This window comes from Trichosurus vulpecula, chromosome 2 (assembly GCF_011100635.1).
Source record: "Trichosurus vulpecula isolate mTriVul1 chromosome 2, mTriVul1.pri, whole genome shotgun sequence".
NCBI lineage: Eukaryota > Metazoa > Chordata > Mammalia > Diprotodontia > Phalangeridae > Trichosurus > Trichosurus vulpecula.
This window is the reverse complement of record NC_050574.1, coordinates 291077743-291098600: the sequence shown is the minus strand read 5'-3', so window position 1 is coordinate 291098600 and position 20858 is coordinate 291077743. Positions and strand designations below refer to the sequence as shown.

Genomic DNA, 20858 nt, shown 5'->3' with positions numbered 1-20858 from the left:
AAATTAGATGCATTTGGCATGGTCACAGGAGTAAATGAGAAAATCATTAAGATAGACCGCCACCTCCTGCTCTAACATAGGCCCTGAAATAATAAATGCATGAACTTCTGAAAAAAGTTCTTCAGGGGCATTGCACAAATTGAAGTGCATAGTCCAATATTAAATCAGGCAAAGCAGGCTTGAAAGTCTATCCTATATTCATTTCTTTTTTTGTGTTTAGATCAGATAAGTCTATCGAATCCAGCTTTTCCAGCATTCTGGAACTCTAAATTTCTTCTTACTTATCTTTTGGTAAAATTTATCAAGTTGTGAATGAGGGACATTTAAATAATTTATAATTATTGTCTTACTATTTAGGTATTTTTGTATTTTTGCTAGCTTTTCTTTTTAAGTACTTAGGTAAGATGATTTAGGGAATATCTATATATTTATATGTAATACTGATATTTCTGGCAGAGAATCAGGTGACTGTGTTTATCGTATATATTGTCAGATGCAGTCACTGTATCAGATGTTCTTGCTTAATTATTTTATTTATTACAAAGGAGCATTCAATCTGGGATGGAGGGGAGAAGGATTTCACCCTTCCCCTGTTCCTCCCCAGAAATAACTGTGATGTTAAGACAAAAGTCATCGATAAGGCATATTTACATTAAAATTATTTCATTATCTGTGGTTGCTTTAAATATAATGTAGTTTCCCTGTTTGTCTCTCTTGACACTATCTATTTTTACTGGTGCCTTGTCTAAAATCATGATGTCAATTCTTGCTTTTTTGGATTTGCCTGAAGTATAATAAACTTTATTCCAACCACTCATTTTAACTCTGTATGTCTTTATGTTTTATTTGTTTCTTGTATGCAGCAAAGTATTGAGTTCTCTAATCCATTCTGCCATGTTCTTCTGTTTTATGGATATTTAGTCCATCACCATTCATGATTATAATTATTGTTCATACTTTCCTCTATCAAATTCTACTAAATTACTTTTTTTAATCAGCACTAGATACTTGCAGTTTGTTTGCTTGCAACAGTATGATGCCACTCTCCTCCCACAAATACTTCCCAGACTCTGTTGTTCAGCCTTAAACTCGAATGTCTTGATTCTTCTTTTATTCTCTGTTTTCATCTGTGTGTCTCTGTCTGTGTCTGTGTATGTCTCTCTGTTTCTGTGTCTGTCTCTGTCTTTGTGTCTCTATCTCTCTTTGTCTCTTCGTCTCTGTCTCTCTGCTTCTGTCTCTGTATCTCTTTGTCTCTGTCTCTCTCCCAATCTAGATTAGAATGTGGATCTGATTTTCCCCATCCCTCCCCAATACGTTCATGTCATGATCATCTCTAGTACCCCTTTCCAAGAAATATTCATTCAGTTAATCCTTTTTCTAGGAGATTTTAGGATAACATTTACCCATACATATTCTGTGTTTTCTCAGTGATTCTCATACAAGGTAAGATGTCTAAAATTTAGTAGTGTTCTCACCACTTCAGCCCAGTTTTGATAAGAGTGTGGGTCTACCCTTACCCTTTCCCTCTCTATCTCTATGTGGAGTTCCACAGTCCTAGAAATATTATTTAAAGTCTTCCTTACTCCTCTCTTCTTCTCTCCATTAAAGTGCCTTTAGTTGATCTCCTTTTGGGCTCTTTATCTTAAATATTTTCTCTATTTTCTCTCAATGACTTCAGACAAGAGATATCAAAAAAAAAGCTTTGTTTTCTCTTTGCAGCATATAAAAAATGATTTGTAATACATTCGGTCTTTGCTTATTATGCGGGCTTGTTTACTATTTCAAGTATTTTTGGATTGATAAACATGCATATCAAAATGACATTCATTTATGGTTTCTTCAGGATAAATGATTAAAATTTCTCTTTTTTTACTGAAAAGTATCTTTTTCATTGATGGCTAAGCTTAAGTATGCATGATATATTATTTTAGGGTACAAGTTTATTTTCTATGCTTTTTCAGACTATCATATTCCAGATTTTTCATTTCCTTCTTTTGGTATACAAATAGTTTTGTGAGATTCAGACTGTTTTTTCTTGATTTATAAAAATCCTGGTCCTCCTAATTGCTTCAAGTTTGTGTGTGTGTGTGTGTGTGTGCGCGCGCGCACATGTAATGCTGAAGTTATGGAATTTGGTGACTACATTTCTAAAGGAATTGAATTTAGGGCTTATCTTTGTTAGAACACTGTGGATTCCATGTATCTCTGGTTTCCTCTGCCACTACTGCACCACTCTCCAAACTGGGCCTCCAGATTCTATACCCTGGAGGAGTTAGCTACTCAGCTCCAGCCCCTACCCTAGTCACACGTTCATTTATTTTCAGTCCTGCCACCCACGTCCTAACCCTATGCTCCCCCGCTTTCCAACCTCTTTCTACTTCTTTCTCGTAGAACTATCTTCAAATCATACCACCATTGCCTCTAGAAAGGATATATTGGTTGACTTCCTATTGTTCCACTCCCCATCTCTGTGATTTCCCAGACCAACACACCCTTTCTTGGCCACTATTCTCCTTTGTGTGCTAGCTCTTTCCATGAGGGAGAGGAGCTACTTGAGGTCAGGAATCGCCTTTCTCTTTATATCTGTTTCCTGGTGTTTGGCATATAGTAAGTGCTTAACGAATGCTCTTTCATTCTTTATTCATTCATTATTTTCTTTGTTCTCTGAGAGCTCAAATTTCTATGATTTCTTCCTTTATTTCTTTTATTGAGCTTCTAAACCATTACTGACATTCTCGCTCATCTCATCATTGTTTCTGGGGGTCTAATTGCTGTCTGGGAATATTATCTCTCTTTTCTGGGAGTTTCACTTCACTTTATTTTACCCCATATTTATTCTTTTTGATATTTTCTGGTACTAGAGAAAAAGCTCTGGCCTGGGGTCTGACAGTAGGTTAACGTGAACATAGCAAACAGCTGTTACCAGCAACGCTTCCAGAAGTTCTGGAAGTGAATTTCCCAAGTTCCACACAATGGCCAAATTATGCAATACCAGCCAATAATGCCCAGGACTAACAGAAAGAGTAATGAAAGGATTATGCTGAGGCTGAATACATTATGATATTTCCTTCCTTCCAGACTTGCACAGGTTTGATCTCTTGTTTAGGTAACAGGTGAAGACTAGAGCGGATATTCATTGATTATTTTGATTGCCACAGAAATGGCATAGGATTGCTAAGGGGATTGATTGCTCACTCTAAGAAAAGGAAAAGTTCAAAGCGATCTCCAAGTTCAACCTAACACACCACAATATCTGGTGATTTGGAAGTTTGAATTCAAGAGTCACCCCCCCAAAAAATCCAAAAACTACCCCCAAATTGGCCTTTAATAATTCATTTAAATTAATTTAAGTGGGCAGCCCTGCAGAAGGACCATAAAATTGGATACAACCCCTGAAATCAAAAGCAGGATTCAATGTGAGCACATTGGGGAGATGAATGGCTACCTCCAGTTAGACTAATTCATCACATATAGGCATGGCCAAATATCTCAAAATGTTTTTTTTAAGGCAGGGACCATCCCAAGATTGATTTTTGGGGTCTGAGAGAAAACTGGCATAACCTATCTACCATAGCCCTTTTCTCCCTACTAAATCTAAAAACTGGCAATAGCAGACCAAGGTAAGGGTGTTCAAGGTCTTTGGAGTTCCTGAAAAAACCCCTCCAATGGGGCTTGTTTTCCACGAGGTAGAGGGAAGTTCAACAGGTAGCCTGTTCCAGACAAAGGACAGAGATCAGGGCTGTTTCTCCACAAACCATTTGCCTTGTTATTATGCTTTGTGTTCTAGACCATTCTGTACTCTCTTGGGAGCTAGAAACAAGAACAAGGAGGGACCCAGAAATCTATAATTCAGATATGCTATCCTGGACAGATTTTACTGTTCTCAATGTAGATTACTCTATGTTGGTATATGCATTGTGGGAGTGGCCACCAGTAACCAGTTCATATCACTACCAACCCCATCTCCTCCACCCCATTTACAATCTCTGTTTTCATTCACTTTGCTCTCACACTGACTCCCAAACTTACAACTAAGCTCCCAAGTGCCACATTGAGACCAATACATAATGAATCTTTCACTCTCTAATCTTACACAAACATACTGTCAGAACACGTAGGCTCATTCCCTAATTTCCCTCAAAGACACAGGTTCCACATTCCTATTGCAATTGCTGACCCTCCTTCCACATTATGGCTAATTCCAGGCTATCCTTTCAAACCACCAATCAACCTATACAACTCAGAGGCTACCTCCTGACACAAAAGAGCATTGGATTTAGAGTCAGAGACCTTGATTCAAAATCTGGCTCTGCAAACCACTTAACCTATCCGGGCCTCTGTTTGTTGTTCAGTCTTTCAATTATGTACAGCTCTTCATGACCTCGTTTGGGGTTTTCTTGGCAAAGATGCTGGAGCAGTTTGCCAGTTTCTTCTCCAACTCATTTTACAGATGAGGAACCGAGGTAAACAGGGTTAAGTGACTTGCCCAAAGTCACACGGCCACAGTTGAGTGTCTGGGGCTAGATTTAAAAGCAGGAAGATGAGTGTTCTTGACTCCAAGCCCAGGGTTCCATCCTAGCATCACCTAGCTTCCCTACAGGCCTCCATTTCTTCATCTGTAAAATCAAGGGATTGGACTTGATGAGCTCTAAGTTTCTTCCAACTCCAAATCTACCATAGACCATGACTAAATACCTCTGTAAAACTGCAGGTACCCACTTCCTCTTGTATCCTCACCCATAATAGGGAGAGATAGGAAGGCAATCCTTCACAATGCATGTTTCTTTTCTACCCTTAGTCCCATAGCATCCTACAGTGCTGAAACGTTAAGCAAGAAACTTTGGAGGTCCTCTGGCCTGATGATCAAAGGATTTGTGAGATTCATTGTGTGTCTAGTCTTTATGGGTCACCTGGAGCAGAGTTAATATATGTCAGTGATTGGACAAATCTCCAGGCAAAGGAAGGGCAGTGCCTGCTTGGATTCTAAGGAGGAGGAGGAGGCAGATTCTAAGTTGGGAGGAGAGCAAGGCCAAATCAGAAAACCAGGCTGGGTTTCTACCAATGTATCTCAAGTGCCCATAGAGGCTTAAAACAAAGTGGAAAACCATTTGCCATGCAGCAATTTAGAACCAGGAGAGTCTATATGAAATTAAGAAGCTCAAATTAAAAGAATGTCCAGGAGTTGACTATTTATATGACTCAATCAATTTCCCTAAAGCTTAGGTCTTTTTATTTGTGTTTCCTTCTCCCTGCTGTCATAAAAATGCTAGTCAGGTCATGGGTGGGGTCTGCCAAGCTTCCTCCTGACTTAGGAGAGATAGCTGAGGTTCCTGGAGTGATATTTCTAAAATTGGTTCCTATATCGCAGAGTTTTGTTTGAAAGGAGGGAGAACAAGAGAGCCAGAGGAGACATTTTTTGTCAAAGAGCAATGTAGCCCTAGGGAGGCTGATTATCTGGCTGGCTTTCCCAATGTGTCTGCAGTTGTGTTACCCTTTCTTGGATCTTCCTAGAGAAAGTCTCATATGCTGGGCTGAGCTCTTAAGCTGCTAGAAGTATTTTTTTTTAAATTATCGATATTTCTTATTTTTGTATCACCTTCATTTCCCAATATAGCTTTCCATGCCTCTCAACCTGCCAGGATTGTTGGTCCTAACATTGTGTGACTGCCTATAAAATGCAGATTTCACTATATTAGGCAAATACGGGGTGTCCCTAAAGTCTGGACACATAGGCAAAAATGCATATTTTGAAATACTTGGAATATTAACAGACCTTAGCCCCCTTGACTTCTTTTCTGGGGTATGCTAACGGACCAGGTTTACTCAATGAAAATCACAGATGTAACACACTTGATTGAATGCATAAAGAGTGAACATGCTAAAATTGATGGCAATGTGGAGTTACTACATTGAGTTCACGTGAATATTGCAAAGCTCATTAATCTTTGCATCACAAATGATGGAAATCATACTGAAGATATTATTTGTTAATATTCCAATTCAATAAAGTGTTGTTGAAAATTTCATTAATTTCATTTCATTTCTTGAAAGTGTGCATTTTTGCCTATGTGTCCAGACTTTAGGAACACCCTGTATAAATACTATGGGTTTCAAAGACTGCCTAAGGATATGATGGATTGAATATTCTGCCTGCAATGTGTATTAGAACTATATTCCTCAGTATTCTTTAATAAAGGGCTTGGTAAGTACTTTAGGCATCAAATAGCTCCTGGCTCTTTTATGATATCTAGATGATATCACCATGGTTTTGTGTTCTCCATATGCTACATTTTTTCATATGGTCACTGTATTATAAGACTACATGCTAATTTATGGATCTACTTTAAGATTTTTCAGCAGACTATTCATAGTTTCAGGGGCTGCTATGAAACTGTGAACAGGCCACTTAAAAATCCTCAAGATCAGAAAAGAAGCGGGCTGACCACAGGGCAAGAGTGAGGGATGACTGATGGATAGTCCATGCCTTCCACTGGTATCCTCGCAATGTCAAGAGAACAGAAAGAAGGTGCAAAAGGGTCCTTTTAGCTGGCTTCTTTGTTCTCTCTAAGTCATCCAGCTCTCCCCTATATGGGTAAAATTATTGGAGAGCATTGGCAAAAGTCACACAAGATGGACAGGGATGAATAACGATGATTTGAATCATTGGAGAGAATGTTCGCACTGATGAACTCACAGATCCATTTGAAAATTTACAGTATAAGGAAGATAAACATTAAAGGAAGATAAAATATACATATATATATAGTTTATAACTTTATATATCTATGTAACAGGTTTTCACCATCCACCCCCATGTACAAATATTCTCTGTCTGCTTCTAGCTAGGTATGATTCATCATTGGGTTGAGTTCTTCCATGAGTTACTTGGTCAGAAAAGACCATAATGCAGGATGTCACATCTAATAGAAGAGACTGCTTCCAGATGGCAGGTTGGAGGTACTTTCAAGAGGACAAGATAGGCCTCCAACTGTGGTGTGGAGAAAGGAAGTGTCCTTCCCTACCCCAGCAAAATGACAAGGCAGGGACCTTCCAGGTCTTTATTCATCTTTGGAACAACGGACTGAACCAGCCAGGCTTATACTAGAGGTCCTTGGCTATCTTGCCTTTCCTTTTGTGTTTCCTTCCCTCTAGAATGGACCGTGTGGACGTGGCAAGGCCCTGGAAGGCTGCAAGTGCCGGTAATAAGAACAGCAGCTACCAGAAGGGTCGCGACAATAGGAGCAGGATTGGATCTCTGATGGGGAAACAATGGTTTCAGAAGGGAGGCTTCCAGAACAAAAATCCTGTTTGGTGTTTGATGAACTACGTGTTCAGTGGAGGTGAAGTGTCAACCGGCTAATTAGCAACCTTGCAAAAAACCTGTCTAGAGCTCGACAGAGCTTGAATATTAGCCTTCTAACTTATTGTTAAGAGTAATGATAAGGACTGTAGTCTGTTCCAATCATCGTATTGTTCTTTATTGCTTTAGTGTTACCTTTTCTGTGTTGAAATATAAACTACCTGTTCCATACCTGATGTATATTTGTATATTGGGTACCTTTAAAACTTTTCCCTTTGTTAAGAAAAACCTTTAGGCCATTTCTAAAATTAGGAACTCTCTTAGTAACAACTTTCTGGTGGGAAGAAGAGCCAATGAATATGAGAATTGGGGATCCTACTTCCCCATTGAGAAATCAAACCACCCCTAGAGCAATGAACCTAGGGAAAACCAAGATGGAAGATAAAGGACAGGCATCAGCACAGTTTGACAAGCCCTGTGGCCTTAGCCAAGCAGTGCCTAGCTAATCCTTCTGCTAGATTTATTTGAAATGAATCCATTGTATGGTATTTGCAAAAATATCTAGTCTATTTAGACACAAGTAGCCTACATATCTCAGAAAGTAAACTCATTTGTCATGCTATCAAGAAAACATTTGGAATGGGTATATCACCAAACTTACCATTAGCTTTAGTGTGTTGAAGCTGTGCCTTCATAAACTGGAAGGTATTCTTACCCATTACAGACTTGGAAACATTAGGCTCTGAACAATGTCTTGGCACCAGAAAACCAGAGTCACCACCATGCAGCTGTTTCAAGTTTTCCTCTTTCTTGAGAAGGAAAGGTAACATAGTCTGTTGCCTCATTTTGAATTCCACCATCTCAGTTTCATTTGGAAGAGAAATAGAGCACTCACTTGCCCACTTTCTGAGCACTGATGTTGTCTGACTAAGAGGGAAAATAAAACCTCATTCAGAACTTGTCTCCCCATCTTCTAGGACTTCAATGTAATGGTATTTTTAGCTCAGGAATCTATCATGTAGAGGCCAAGTAACTGGCAAGTTGGGAAGCATGTCCAGGTTGTGCTGCTAGCTGGAAGTGAACAACGATGTGTTCCAATGCCTACCTTGGCTACGGAAGGCCATAGTAAGTAGAATCTCTCAATTCAATTCAACTAACATTTATCCAGCACCTACCACATACAATGCAAGGTGCTAGGCACTAGAAATGCAAAGAGGAGGGAGAGGAAAGGAATAAGCATTTATAGAGCACCTACTATGTGTCAGACACTGTGCTAAGCACTTTTCACAAACATTATCTCATTTAATCCTTACGACAGTCCTGAGATGGGTGCTATTATTGTCCTTGTTTTACAGTTGAAGAAACTGAGGCAAACAGAGGTTAAGCGATTTGCCCATGGTCACAGAACTAGTAAGTGTCTGAGGCTGAATTTAAACTTTTCTTCCTGAGTCCAGGCCTGGGTTCTATCCATAGCCACCAGCTGCCTCTGAAGTTGAAAATGGAACTGTCTATGGTGCTTAAAAACTAATAGGGAGATGAATGTTGGATAAATAACTACATTGCAAGATTCAGGGAGGGAAAAATCAATCTTACCTGAGGGAATCCTAGAAAGCTTCAAGAAAGAGATGTATTTGAACTTAGCCTTCAAGAATAAGAAAAAAAAAGCAGATGGGGTGGTGATCCAAAATGGCAAATTAGAGACAACCCAGATGAACTCTCTCAACATTCCCCTCCAAAGAACTTTAAAATAATCCTTCAAATCAAATTTTGGAGCAGCAGAGTCAACAAAAGGCCAGGGTGAGACATTCTTCCATACTAAGAAAACTTAGGAGGTCAGCAGAAGAAGCTTGTGACACCAGGATGGAAATGTGTTCAGAACCCACACATGTGACAGCTGTAGCTACAGGAGCAGCTTTAGGAGCTCTCAGCCCAGAGATAGTAAGCAAGTTAAACAAATGGTCCAAAAGAGATTACAGGGAACCTTTTGCTGACATTGGGTACAGCTGGCACTGATCGGCAACTCTGTTGCCCATATGCATTTCTGGGTTGTTGTTCCAGGATTGAGAGAGTGCTGGGGGTTGCTCACAAGGAAGCAGGGACCCTGGTCACAGTTTTGAGACAAAAGGAGGGGCTAATGCTTGTGGCCACAGGAGACCAGGATCCCTTCCTGGGTAAAGATAAAAGTGTAGAAAAGGACAGCAGTGACAACATCTCTCCCAGGGTCACACCACCTTGGAGGTACCAACAACTTGAAGACCTCAGAATTAGCTCTAAAAATAGCAACATGGAAAAGCCTGAAACTTGGAACAGTGCCTCCCCACCTGAGGTAAACAGAGCCCAACTTTAACATAAAGTTCAAAGTCAAGAAATAAGCTAGAAAAATTAGCAAACAACAACAAAAAAGAATTTGACCATAAAAAAACTGCTATAGTGGCAGGAATGACCAAAATATAAACCCAGAAGATGACAATAATGTGGAGAAAAAACTGCAAAGAAAGCTTCAAAGAAAAATGCTAATTGGAGCCAAGCCCAACAAGAATTCCCAGAAGAACTAAAGAAAGCAATAAGAATAGTAGAGAAAAAATTGGGAAAAGAAATAAGCGTAATACAAGAAAATTATGAGGACAGAATTAATAGCTTGGTAAAAGAGGCATAAAAAATACTGAAGAAAATAACACCTTAAGAAACAGCATCAGTCTAGTGGTAAAAGAGGTACAAAAATTCACTGAAGAGAACTCCTTAATAAGTAGAACAGGACAGTTGGAAAAGGTGGTACAAAAATTCACTGAAGAAAATAACTACTTAAAAAACAGAATTAAAAAAAACAGAATTGGTCAAATGGAAAAAGAGGTACAACTGATATGGAAAACAGACTGAGGAGAGATAATTTATGAATGACTGAATTGCCTAAAATCCATGATAAAAGAATGAGCCTAGACATCATATTTCAAGAAGTTATCAAGGAAAACTGCCCAATATCTTAGATCCAAAAGGTAAAATAGATATTGAAAGAATCCACCATATGCTTCCTGAAAGAGATCTCAAAATGAAAACTTCCAAGAACATCATAGCCAAATTCCAGAGCAATCAGGTCAAAAAGAAAATACTACAATCAGCCAGAAAGAAACAATCCAAATACTGTGGAGCCACAGTCAGGGTAACATAAGATTTACGTGCTTCTACATTAAAGGATAAGAGGGCATGGAATGTGATGTTCTGGATGGCAAGTAGCTAGGCTTATAATCAAGAATAAGCTACCCAGCAAAACTAAATATAATCTTTCAGAGGGAAAAATGGTAAATGTGAAAGAATGTGTCTCAATAAAGTTAAGCTGTTTAAATTCCTATCTGGGAAGATGATACATATAACGTCTAAGAACTTTAACTTTAATAGGACTGTTAAAAGGAGTCTACGTAGAAAGAGGGTGAAGGAATGAGTCAATTATGTTGGAATGATCTCTTTTAAAAAAATGAAGGGGTGAGAAAAAGGGATATACTGAAAGAACAGGAAAGGAAGAGGTAGAACAGGGAAAATTTTCTCACATAAAAGAGATATGCAAGGAAGAGCTTTTAGAGAGAAAAGGGAACAACTATGAAAGACTTGGCTACTCTGATAAATACAATGATCTAAGACAATTCCAAATGACTCAAGATGAAAAATGCTATCCACCTCCAGAGCAAGAATTGATGACTCTAAGTGTAAATTGAAGCATAATTTTCTTACTTTATTTTTCCTGCTTTTTTGTGAAATATGACTAAAATGGAAATGTTTTTCATGATTTCGCATGTATAGTGGATATTATATTGCTTGCCTTCTCAGTGGGTGGGAGTGGGGGAAGCTGGGAGGGAGAGAATTTGGAACTCAAAATTTAAAAGGAAAAGAATTTTAAAAATAAATAATTTTTTTAAATTTTAAAAGGAATAAGGAAGTTGTCAACTGAGGGGAATAAGCAGGGAATCCTTTGAAGAGTGGGGGATTATGTGCAGAAAGGCATAACGATAGAGAAAAGTAGGACAGGACCAGGTAACAGAAAGGAGTCAAATTATGATATAAAGTATGGTAAAGGAATCACAATGAAATGATGTTGGAAAAGTAAATTTGGTGGAATATGGCAGGTCTTGAATTTCAAATTAAAGAACAGAGGTAAAATCAATAGGTTTTGACCAATTACTAGATGCGACGGTAGCATAGGACAGAGAAGAGGACCAAGGTCAGGGAAAGGAAAGGATTAAGAACAATCCTGAGGTTTTTGATCCTGGGTGACTAGGAGGATGATGGTACCAACAAGAGAAATGGGGAATAGAAAGAAGAATAATGAAGAAGACTGAAAATAGTAGCTCAGAGAACCAGGAGGGAAACTAGAACAAAGCAGTGCCAAGGGAGGGCTCCTTAACAGTGTCAAATTCTCCAAAAAGATCAAGGCAGAAAAGAAAACAGTTTTAGATGAACAGTAGGAAGCCAGATTGCGGGGATTAATGAAAGCCTAGGCTTAGACAGTGATAAAGTGGAGGTGGGAAGTGTAGATTATGACTTCTAGAAGTGTAGCTATAAAGGGGGAAGGGGAAGAGAGACATATGAGGTAACAATCAATCTCTCTCTCTCTCTCTCTCGTCTCTCTCTCTCTCTCTCTCTCTCTCTCTCTGTGTGTGTGTGTGTGTGTGTATGTATTTTCAGGACAGAATAGGTCAGAATGTGCATGCAGTTAGTGAGAAGGAGCTAGTAGTTAGAGATAAGAGTGTGAGAATGAATGGGTGATGGGGTAGGGACCTGGAGAATACAAAAGGAGATGAGATCAAGAGCATGAATGGATTGGTTAGATGTTTTAAAATAGGGCAGCTACTTTTTGTGGTGGCAAAGAATTGGAAATTGCAGGGATGGGGAATGGCTGAATAAGTTGTGGCCTATGAGTAAAGGAACACTATTGTGCTGTAAGAAATGATGAGTAGGTAGATTTCAGAAAAACCTGGATAGACCTATAAGAACTGATACAAAGTGAAATGAGCAGAACCAGGAGAATATTGTACACAGTAATAGCAACATTGTGCAATGATCAACTTCAATAGAATCTTCTCAGCAATACAATGATCTAAGACAATTCCAAAAGACTCATGATGGAAATTTCTATCTACATCCAGAGAAAGATTTATGGAGTCTGAATGCAGATTGAAGCATGCTATTTTCTCTCTCTTTTTTTCTTTCTCGTGGTTTTCCCCTTTTGTTCTGATTTTTCTTTCACAACATGACTAATGTGGAAATATGTTTAATTTGATTGTACATGCATAGACTATGTCAGATTGCTTGCTATCTTGGGGAGGAGAGAGGGAAAGAAGGGAGGGAGAAAAAAATTTGGATCGCAAAATCTTATGAATGCTAAAAACTAAAAAAAAAAAGTTTTTTTTAAAATAATCCTTTCAACAAATATCCTAGGAATGAAAACAATAAATAAATCAAATAAAAATAAAATGGGGCAGCTAGGTGACTCAGTGCATAGAGCACTGGGCCTGGAGTCAGGAGGACCTGAGTTTAAATCTGGTCTCAGATACTTACTAGCTGTGTGACCCTGGGCAAGTCATGTAATCCTGTGGGCCTCAGTTTCCTCATCTGTAAAATGTGCTGGAGAAGGAAATGGCAAACCGCTCCTGTATCTTTGCCAAGAAAACCCCAAAACGAAGAACCAGACATAACTGAAAAACAACTAAATAACAACAAAAGATGTTTTAAAAGGAGGAGGCTTATATCATCCCTTAAAATAAAAGGAAAGAACTAGAGGATGGTAGGAAATAAGCTTTTTGTTATAACTCCAAAGGTATATAGAAGGGGTGATAAGGGGACTTCCAAAGGACAGTAAAGGAAAAGAGGTCATCTGCTGAGAAGGGTGGGTAGGGTAATAGCTTGAAGCGAGAAAAGATTTGGAACTGCTACCATGGAAACACTGAATCTAATATTATATATTACACAACTAAAAATGCAACTTGACACAAAATGAAACTATGATTATAACAAGGTGATTAGCAAATTCCATTTAATACTCCAAAAAGTATTCCTTACTTGTGTGCTTCAAAATCATTGTCAATTTGGCTCATTTCTTGGGGACTGCTGTCTTCTCTTTGAAAAGTAATAATACTTTCATCACCTACAGAAACACATAATAGCAAGGGAGGAAAGACATAGGAAAATATTATATTTTTGATTGTTCAAATTAATGTCTTCATAAAGCATAACAGTATTGCCATTAGACAAGTATTCTAAAACAACATGCTGTTCATGTAAAGAAAAATTCTGGCTAAGTTATATATTCTAGATGTCTTGAAGGACCACCCTCAGTTAGGAGTAGAAAATAAAGTGAATTCCCAAGTCCTGAAGATGTTAGTTTCTGTTAAAAAAAAAAAAACCTACTGTATATGGAGAATTTCCGCAGTATCTGAGAATTACTGTTTAACTTTGATTTGTATCCTAGTGTACAGGCTTGTTTCTAAATCTCAGTCACTTACGTACCCCACATATGTTCCCTGGCTATCTTTGCTTACTGGAACAATTATATGAATAAACTGGACTGATTTATTGTTTCAATTATTGAGTTACAACTATCGTTCTCACTTAAAGGCATTAGATATGTATATATATTTTTAAAACTTCAACAATTTAAACTTTACAACCTCTATGGTCCTTTCTAGTTGTAAATTTATGATCCTGTGGGTAAAGCACTATGCCAGGCACCAGGGATACAAAAACAAAAAAAAAAGTCTTTGCCCTCAAGGAAACATATTTTTGGTGACCACATCTCCCTATGGATACTCATGGCCTAGATCCCAATACTAATTGGCACGGAAGTATCAACCTGTTCTGTTTTTTTCCGACATGGGCCTATTCACTCCTCCCCAAGCAGACTTGTGGCACTCCACTCTAAGGAGCTTACCATAATAAATACTTATTAATTGGTTCATAGGCCATATTGGTGTTGAACTTAGCGCAGATGCCCAATAGTTTTAGCCCCACTGTAACTCAAGCTTCCAAGCTCAAGTGATCCACCATCCTTAGCCTCCTCAGGAGCAGGTACTACAGGTGTGCACCATCATACTCATTCTATCAGAGCACTTTTAAAAAATCAACAGTTCATTTCCAAAAGGAATTTTTTCCTTAGAGTCCTTGTTTTAAAATCAAAAGTTGTAAGGTGATGCCATGAGAAAAGCCTCACCTAGTTTCTACTTTTATCATTCTTCTTTAAAGTATTTCAAGTTCATTTATATTTCTAATATTTTGCAACACAAAAGGAAGATTTATCTAGTAATGGCATTAGTATAAAAATAATTCAAGTTTTTTGCCTTTCCAAGGGTTTATCACTAAATATTGATTCTTCAATACTTCAAACATCTATAATTTTGCCACTGTCGGTACCCCCTAAACTGAAAGAGATCTTAAACCTTCTCTCAAAGAGTTTACATTCTATGGAGGGAAACATATGTCAATATATACAGAATTCATATGTCAGTGTATATATAGAATAAACAAAATAATATGATAGAATATAAAATAATAAAATAAAGCTAGTTACATAGGAGGTAGTTCTAGAGAAAATACACTAGGTGGTGTAGAGATAAAGAAGGGCCTCCTATGGAAGGTGATACTTGAGCTGTACCCTGAAGGAAGAGAAGAATTCGGAGAGGCAAAGGTGAGGAATGTATTCCAGGCATAGAGAATGGCCCATGCTAAAACGTAGAGACAGGAGATTGACCCTCATGTGTGAAGAACAGAAAGGTTAGTTTGGGAAGACTTGCATGTAGAAACAGGGTGAGGGATAATAGGACTGGAAAGATAGTCTGAGGCCATATTGTAAAGGGCTTTAAAAGCTGGAGAGAAGAATTTTTATTTTATCCAGAGACAACGGAGTTTATTGAGTACTGTAATGATATGCACTTAAGGAAATCACTTTGGCAGTGCTATGGAGGATGGGCTGGAACAGGGAGAGACTTGAGGAAGGGAAACCAATTAGAAGACTTTTGCTATAAGCTAGGTGAAAGGTGATGAAAGCCTGAACTAAGGTGATAGCTGTGTGAATGAAAATAAGCAGTAGGTGCTGAGAGATATTGCTGAAATAGAAAAGGCATGAATTGCCAACTGAATGGATATGTGGGAAGAAGGAGAGTGAGGAGTCAAAAATAACACAGAGGTTACAAACCTGGGAAACCGGAAAAGTGGTGCTACTTTTGACAGAAATAGGGAAGTTTGGAAATGGGATGGATTTTGAGAGAAAATTAACGAGTTCTATTTTAGTTTATTGAGTTTGAGATGTCTCTAAGACAGCCAATTTGAAATGTCCATTTTCTGAGACATACATTTTGGGACATGGCAAATATATGCATTTGTTTTACTTAACTATGTTTATTTGTTACAACAACCATGTTTTTCTTTTCTTGTTTGGTGGGGTGTTCCCAAAAAGAAAAAAAGAGAATAAAATGAAGAAAAAAGAGTCACCAATACATTTTTAATGCATAGAAGAAAACATAAAAGAAGTTCTGAAGAAAGCACTTACTAAGAATAACACTTTAAAAAAAAGCAAGCTATACATAATAGAGATTTATGTCTTCACATATAATCCTATTTTTCTATTCTGTTCTCTCTCTTTTTTAAACATTTTATGAAATTCGGAATAAAAATAAGATAAATGTCCATTCTCATGATAGTTCCAAGACTAGTAATTCATAGAATATACAGTGTATATGTATTAGTGAGATGAGTCAACACACAAGTAAGAATTCATCTATTCATTTTAACCTATAGAGCTATATAGATAGATATTTATTTAAACAGCCATTTATGGCTCACTAGCTTCTGTTTGCAAATCTTACCAGTTTTAGGGGTGAAAAAAGCAACCTATCAGTGACATTTAAAGATCAATACACCATTGCACACAGGGTATTATTAGTGCAGTTTGTATGACCCTTCTCTAACCTCCCTCCTCTACCCCTTCAGTGCTCTAGATAGCTACTATAGCAAGTGGTGTGGAGCACCATGAGTGAGCTGAGGCTGTGCCACCAGGGGATAGCTTATAGGCATTTGTTACTCATGTACATGTAATATTTTTCTGGGGATCAAGTGGTACTCAGAAAACTACTAGAAGAAGAACTAAAGCAGGAGAGAGGAGCTGGATCAGTGCATCCAAAAAAGAGTAAATATAGAAAGTATAAACAGGAAATAGGACAAGGAATCTGGATGCAGAGGTCTTGTCAGGGTGTGAGCTAAGGGAGAATAAGAGAAAATACCTGGTACCAGTAAATCAAGTAGGGGACAAGATTCACAGGAATCTACCGAATTTGAAAGCCTTTTCCCACTTTTCACTCTTCTTGACCTCTCTGAAGCATTTGACAGTGTTGACCACCTTCTGGACATGCTCACCTTTCTGGGGCTTTGTGTCACTTTTCTCTCTTTGTTTCTCTGTTTTCTGTCTGACCACTCTTCAGTCACTTTTGCTGGATCGTCATCCAGATCATGCCCCTTAACTGGATGTATTCCAAGACTCTCTCCTGGGCCCACATTCTCATGGTGACCTCATCTGCTCCCACGGGTTCCATTATCATCTCTGATGGCTCCTGGATCCTGAATCCCTGTCGTACATACCCAGCTGCCTATTGAATATTTTTTAACTGGAAGTCCTACAGACATTTCAAATTCAACATATCTAAAACAGAACTGATTTCCTTTCTACCCAAACCTGCCCCTCTTCTGAACTTCTCTAATTTTTCCTAGGGTGCCACTATCCTTCCAATCACCCAAGTTTGAAATCTCAGAGCTATCCTCGACCCCTCCCTCTTCCTCACCCTTCATATTCAATAAAGTCTTGTCAATTCTACCACCGAAGTATCTGTCATATTTGTCCATTCTCTTTACTCACATGACTACCTTGGTAATTAGAGTCTTCAGTAATAGTACAAGTAGGAGGTGATAAAAGTAGTGGCCAAGTGAGTGGAGGGAAGAGACAAACACAAGAAATGTGCAAATAGAAACAAGAATTGGCAACTAAACGGATTCATAGCATGAGTGAGGGTGAGGAATCAAGGATGACACAGAGGTTACAAACTTTGATGATTAGAAATTTGGTGCTACCTTTGACAGAAAGAGAAGTTTGGGAGACAGGCAGTTTGTGGGGAAAGAAAATGAATTGTTTTGGTCATGTTGAATTTGAAATGCCTCCAGCATATGTAGTTTGAAATGGCCAGTAGGCAGTTGATGATATAGGATTGAAACTCAAATGGATATGTAGATCTGGGAACCATCAAGATAGAGAAAATGATTAAACCCATATAAGCTGAATAGATCGCTAGGAGTGAGAATGCAGAACGAGAAGAAAAAGGGGCCAAGGACCGAGCCTTGTGGTATACTTGTAGTAAGAGGACAGGATCTGGATGATGATCCGACACAGGAGACAGAGGAAGATCTATCAGACAAGCAGGAGAAAAGCCAAGAGAGAATGTCACAACACTCCAGAAAGGAGAGCATTTCCAGAAGGAGATGTGTCAAATGTTGCAGAGAGGTCAAGAATGAAGATCAAGAAAAGGCCGATGAATTTGGGCAGTAAGAAATCATTGGTGACTTTGGAAAGGTTAGTTCTGTTGAGTAATAAGGTAGAAAACCAGATTACAGAGGGCTTGGAAGGTGAGGTGAGAAGAAGTGAAAACAACGGGAGGGGACAGCATTTTCAAGGAATTTGGCTTACAAAGGGAGAAGAAATAGAATGATAGTTTGTAGGGATGCTAAGGTTTAGTTAGGGTTTTTTAAGGATGAGAGAGATTTGACCCTGTTTATAGGCAGCGGAGAAAGCACCAAGAGATAGGTAGAGATTGAATTTTAGATAGAGACAGAGAAGAAGAATGAGGGCAATTGTCTGAAGACGGGAGAGGGTGGGATAAAGGGTATATTTGGAGGAGCTGGTATTGGCAAGGAAAGGGGCTATATTTCTTTTTTTTGAAATTTTAAAATTTTTAAATAAATACTAAAACTTAAATACATAGTAAGAAAAGAAAAGAAACATTATAAACTTAAATATAAAAGAAAAAAGGAAAAAACATGTCATGTGTGCAGCAGAACATAGGAGAGGATTCAGAATATATAGCAATGACTTATTTCAAGAAAGCCTATATATTAAATACTGTGTGTTATGTTGAAAGCTGTCCATCTTTTCTTTGCTTCCTTGTAGGTTTTCTTTTGTTCTATGCTATATACTTTTTACTTTGTTCTTTTTTCCCCCTTCATCCCCCCTACCCACCAGCCCAAGGCTGCAACTGAGCATGAATATATTTATATATAGGTATTGATATATAGGTACACACACACACACACACACACACACACACACACATATACTTTTCTTTAGAGATTCTACTCCTAATCTTGTTTTGATGTTTGTACATCTCTTTTTTCCTATCTCTCCTAACTCTTCTTTTTACTTTTGCCTTCTACTCCAGCAATCCCTGCCTTATCCTCCCATTCCTCTAAATCTAAAGACCCTTCTATATCCCCTTTTTAACCTATTCCCTCACCCTCCCCTCTAAAGATCCCTCCTTTATCCTCTCCCCACTCCCTGTCTCCTTAGAGTTTTATTTCTTTCTAAATTTAGAAGACTTCTATACTCTTCTAAATGAATATCTATTTCCCTCTCTTAAACCCATTCCCAATGAAAGTAGGTTTCCAAAACTAACAGCCTCCCTACCCCATGTAATTACTTTGTCTCGGTTCTTCCTCCTGCACCTCGTTTGTATACGATGATCACTCTTTTAGCTGTTCTTGAATGATTTTACTTTTTGAAGTCAGGTCTACCCCAATCTTTCTTATAAGCTATCTAATTACTAGTAACAATCTTAGACACAGGTTTTACATTTTCCATACATAAAGGTAAACATTCTATCCTTATTTAGTCCCTTGTGATTGGTCATTGGTATATACCTTATATTTATCTTGGTTCTTGTATGTCAAAATTTCTATTGAGTTCAGGTTTGTTTGGTTTTTTTTAAGAGTCCTGAAAATCTGACAGCTGATCAAATGTCTATTTTTTTTTTCATTTAGACTTATGCTTAGCTTTGCTGGGCATGATACTTTCAGCCAGAGGCCCACTTTTTTGCTCTTTGATACACAGTGTTCCAAGACCTGAGATCTTTTAGTGTTGCCAATGCTAGGTCTTGTGTGATTCTAATTGCGGTACCATCATATGTAAATTGTTTTTTTTTCTTATTGCTCTTAATATTTTGTCCTTGATCTGGGGGTTTCAGAATTTAACTATAATATTTCCGCAAGTTTTCCTTGTAGGATCTCTTTTGGGTGGTGATGGATGGATTTTTTCTATTCCTACTTTCCCCTCTTGTTCTAATGCTTCAAGACAATTTTCTTTAATTATTTCTTGTATTGCTGTATCAAGATTCTTTTTTTGATCAGAACACTCAGGTAGTCCAATTATTCTTATGTTTTCTATTCTTGATCTGTTCTCTAGATCCATTGTTTCTCTTTTGAGATGTTTCACATCCTTTTCTATTTTTTCATTCTTTATATTGTGTTTTTTTTATTTCTTCATCTCTTATAACTTTGCTGACTTCCCCTTGCCCAATTCTGATTTTCAAGGAGTCATTTTCTTCTTTAAGATTTTGGATCTCTAATTGGTTGTTTTCTTGTCATAATCTTGTTTTTCTTGTATTATTCTTATTTTTCTTATTAATTTTTCTTCCATCTCTCTCATTTGATTTTAAGCTCTTCAATGAATTCTTTTTAGGCAGGTGACCATTTGACATTAATCTTTGGAGTAGAAGAGGGTTTCTTTGCTTCAGTATCCTCCTCTGAAGACGAACCCTGGTTTTCTCTATTCCCATACTCTATGGCTGGAGTCTTTGTTCTTTTCCTGTGCAATGTCAGGATCCAAAAACAAGCTAAAATGTTGGCCTTGGGGCAGCTAGGTGGCACAGTGGATAGAGTACCAGCCCTGAAATCAGGAGGACCTAAGTTCAAATATAGCCTCAGATACTTACTAGCTGTGTAACCCTGGGCAAGTCTCTTAATTTTGACTGCCTCAAAAAAGAAAAAATAGAATGTTGGGCTTAATCTAATAAAATGGAATTTAATAGGTGTTGTAGAAGCCAGTTTAGCTACTCTCATTTTTAAAATGTCCTTTTCCTATGGTTTGAAATGAGGTAACTTTGCTCACCTCCTTTTCCCACAAATTGTATGCTCTCAGGCCCAGGAAGATGCTGTCCAACTCTTAAAGCCAGCCTAATCTAAGTAAGCTAAAGGTAACCTTTAAGTTCATGGACTTGCCCCAATAACTGTCTGCAGTTTATAACTGGATGCCTCAATCTAGACACTGAGGAGAAAATCTGGAACTAATAGATATCTTGATCTTTCCTGAATGCCACACTTTCTCTTCCTGTTTGTAATGTCCTAAAGAAGCAGCATAGTCAGCTGGGGTTTTTTTTCCTTTTCTTTTTTACTTTTTCCTTCCTTTCTGAGATGCTGTAATTTTATTTTCCCATCTTCCCAAATCATGTCAACTTCACTGACTGACAAGGGGTAGTATGCATAG

General features: G+C 38.0%; 1 protein-coding gene across 1 annotated transcript in view; it reads right to left on the bottom strand.

The window, feature by feature from the left end:
• Positions 1-20858, bottom strand: part of MAP3K19 (mitogen-activated protein kinase kinase kinase 19) — a 64378-nt gene that overhangs the window by 20968 nt on the left and 22552 nt on the right. Inside the window, exons 7-8 of the mRNA XM_036747878.1 lie at positions 13349-13433; positions 7962-8227 (exon numbers count right to left, since the gene is read on the bottom strand). Of these exons, the coding sequence (XP_036603773.1) occupies positions 7962-8227; positions 13349-13433 (351 nt within the window). The remainder of the gene's footprint in view (positions 1-7961; positions 8228-13348; positions 13434-20858) is intronic.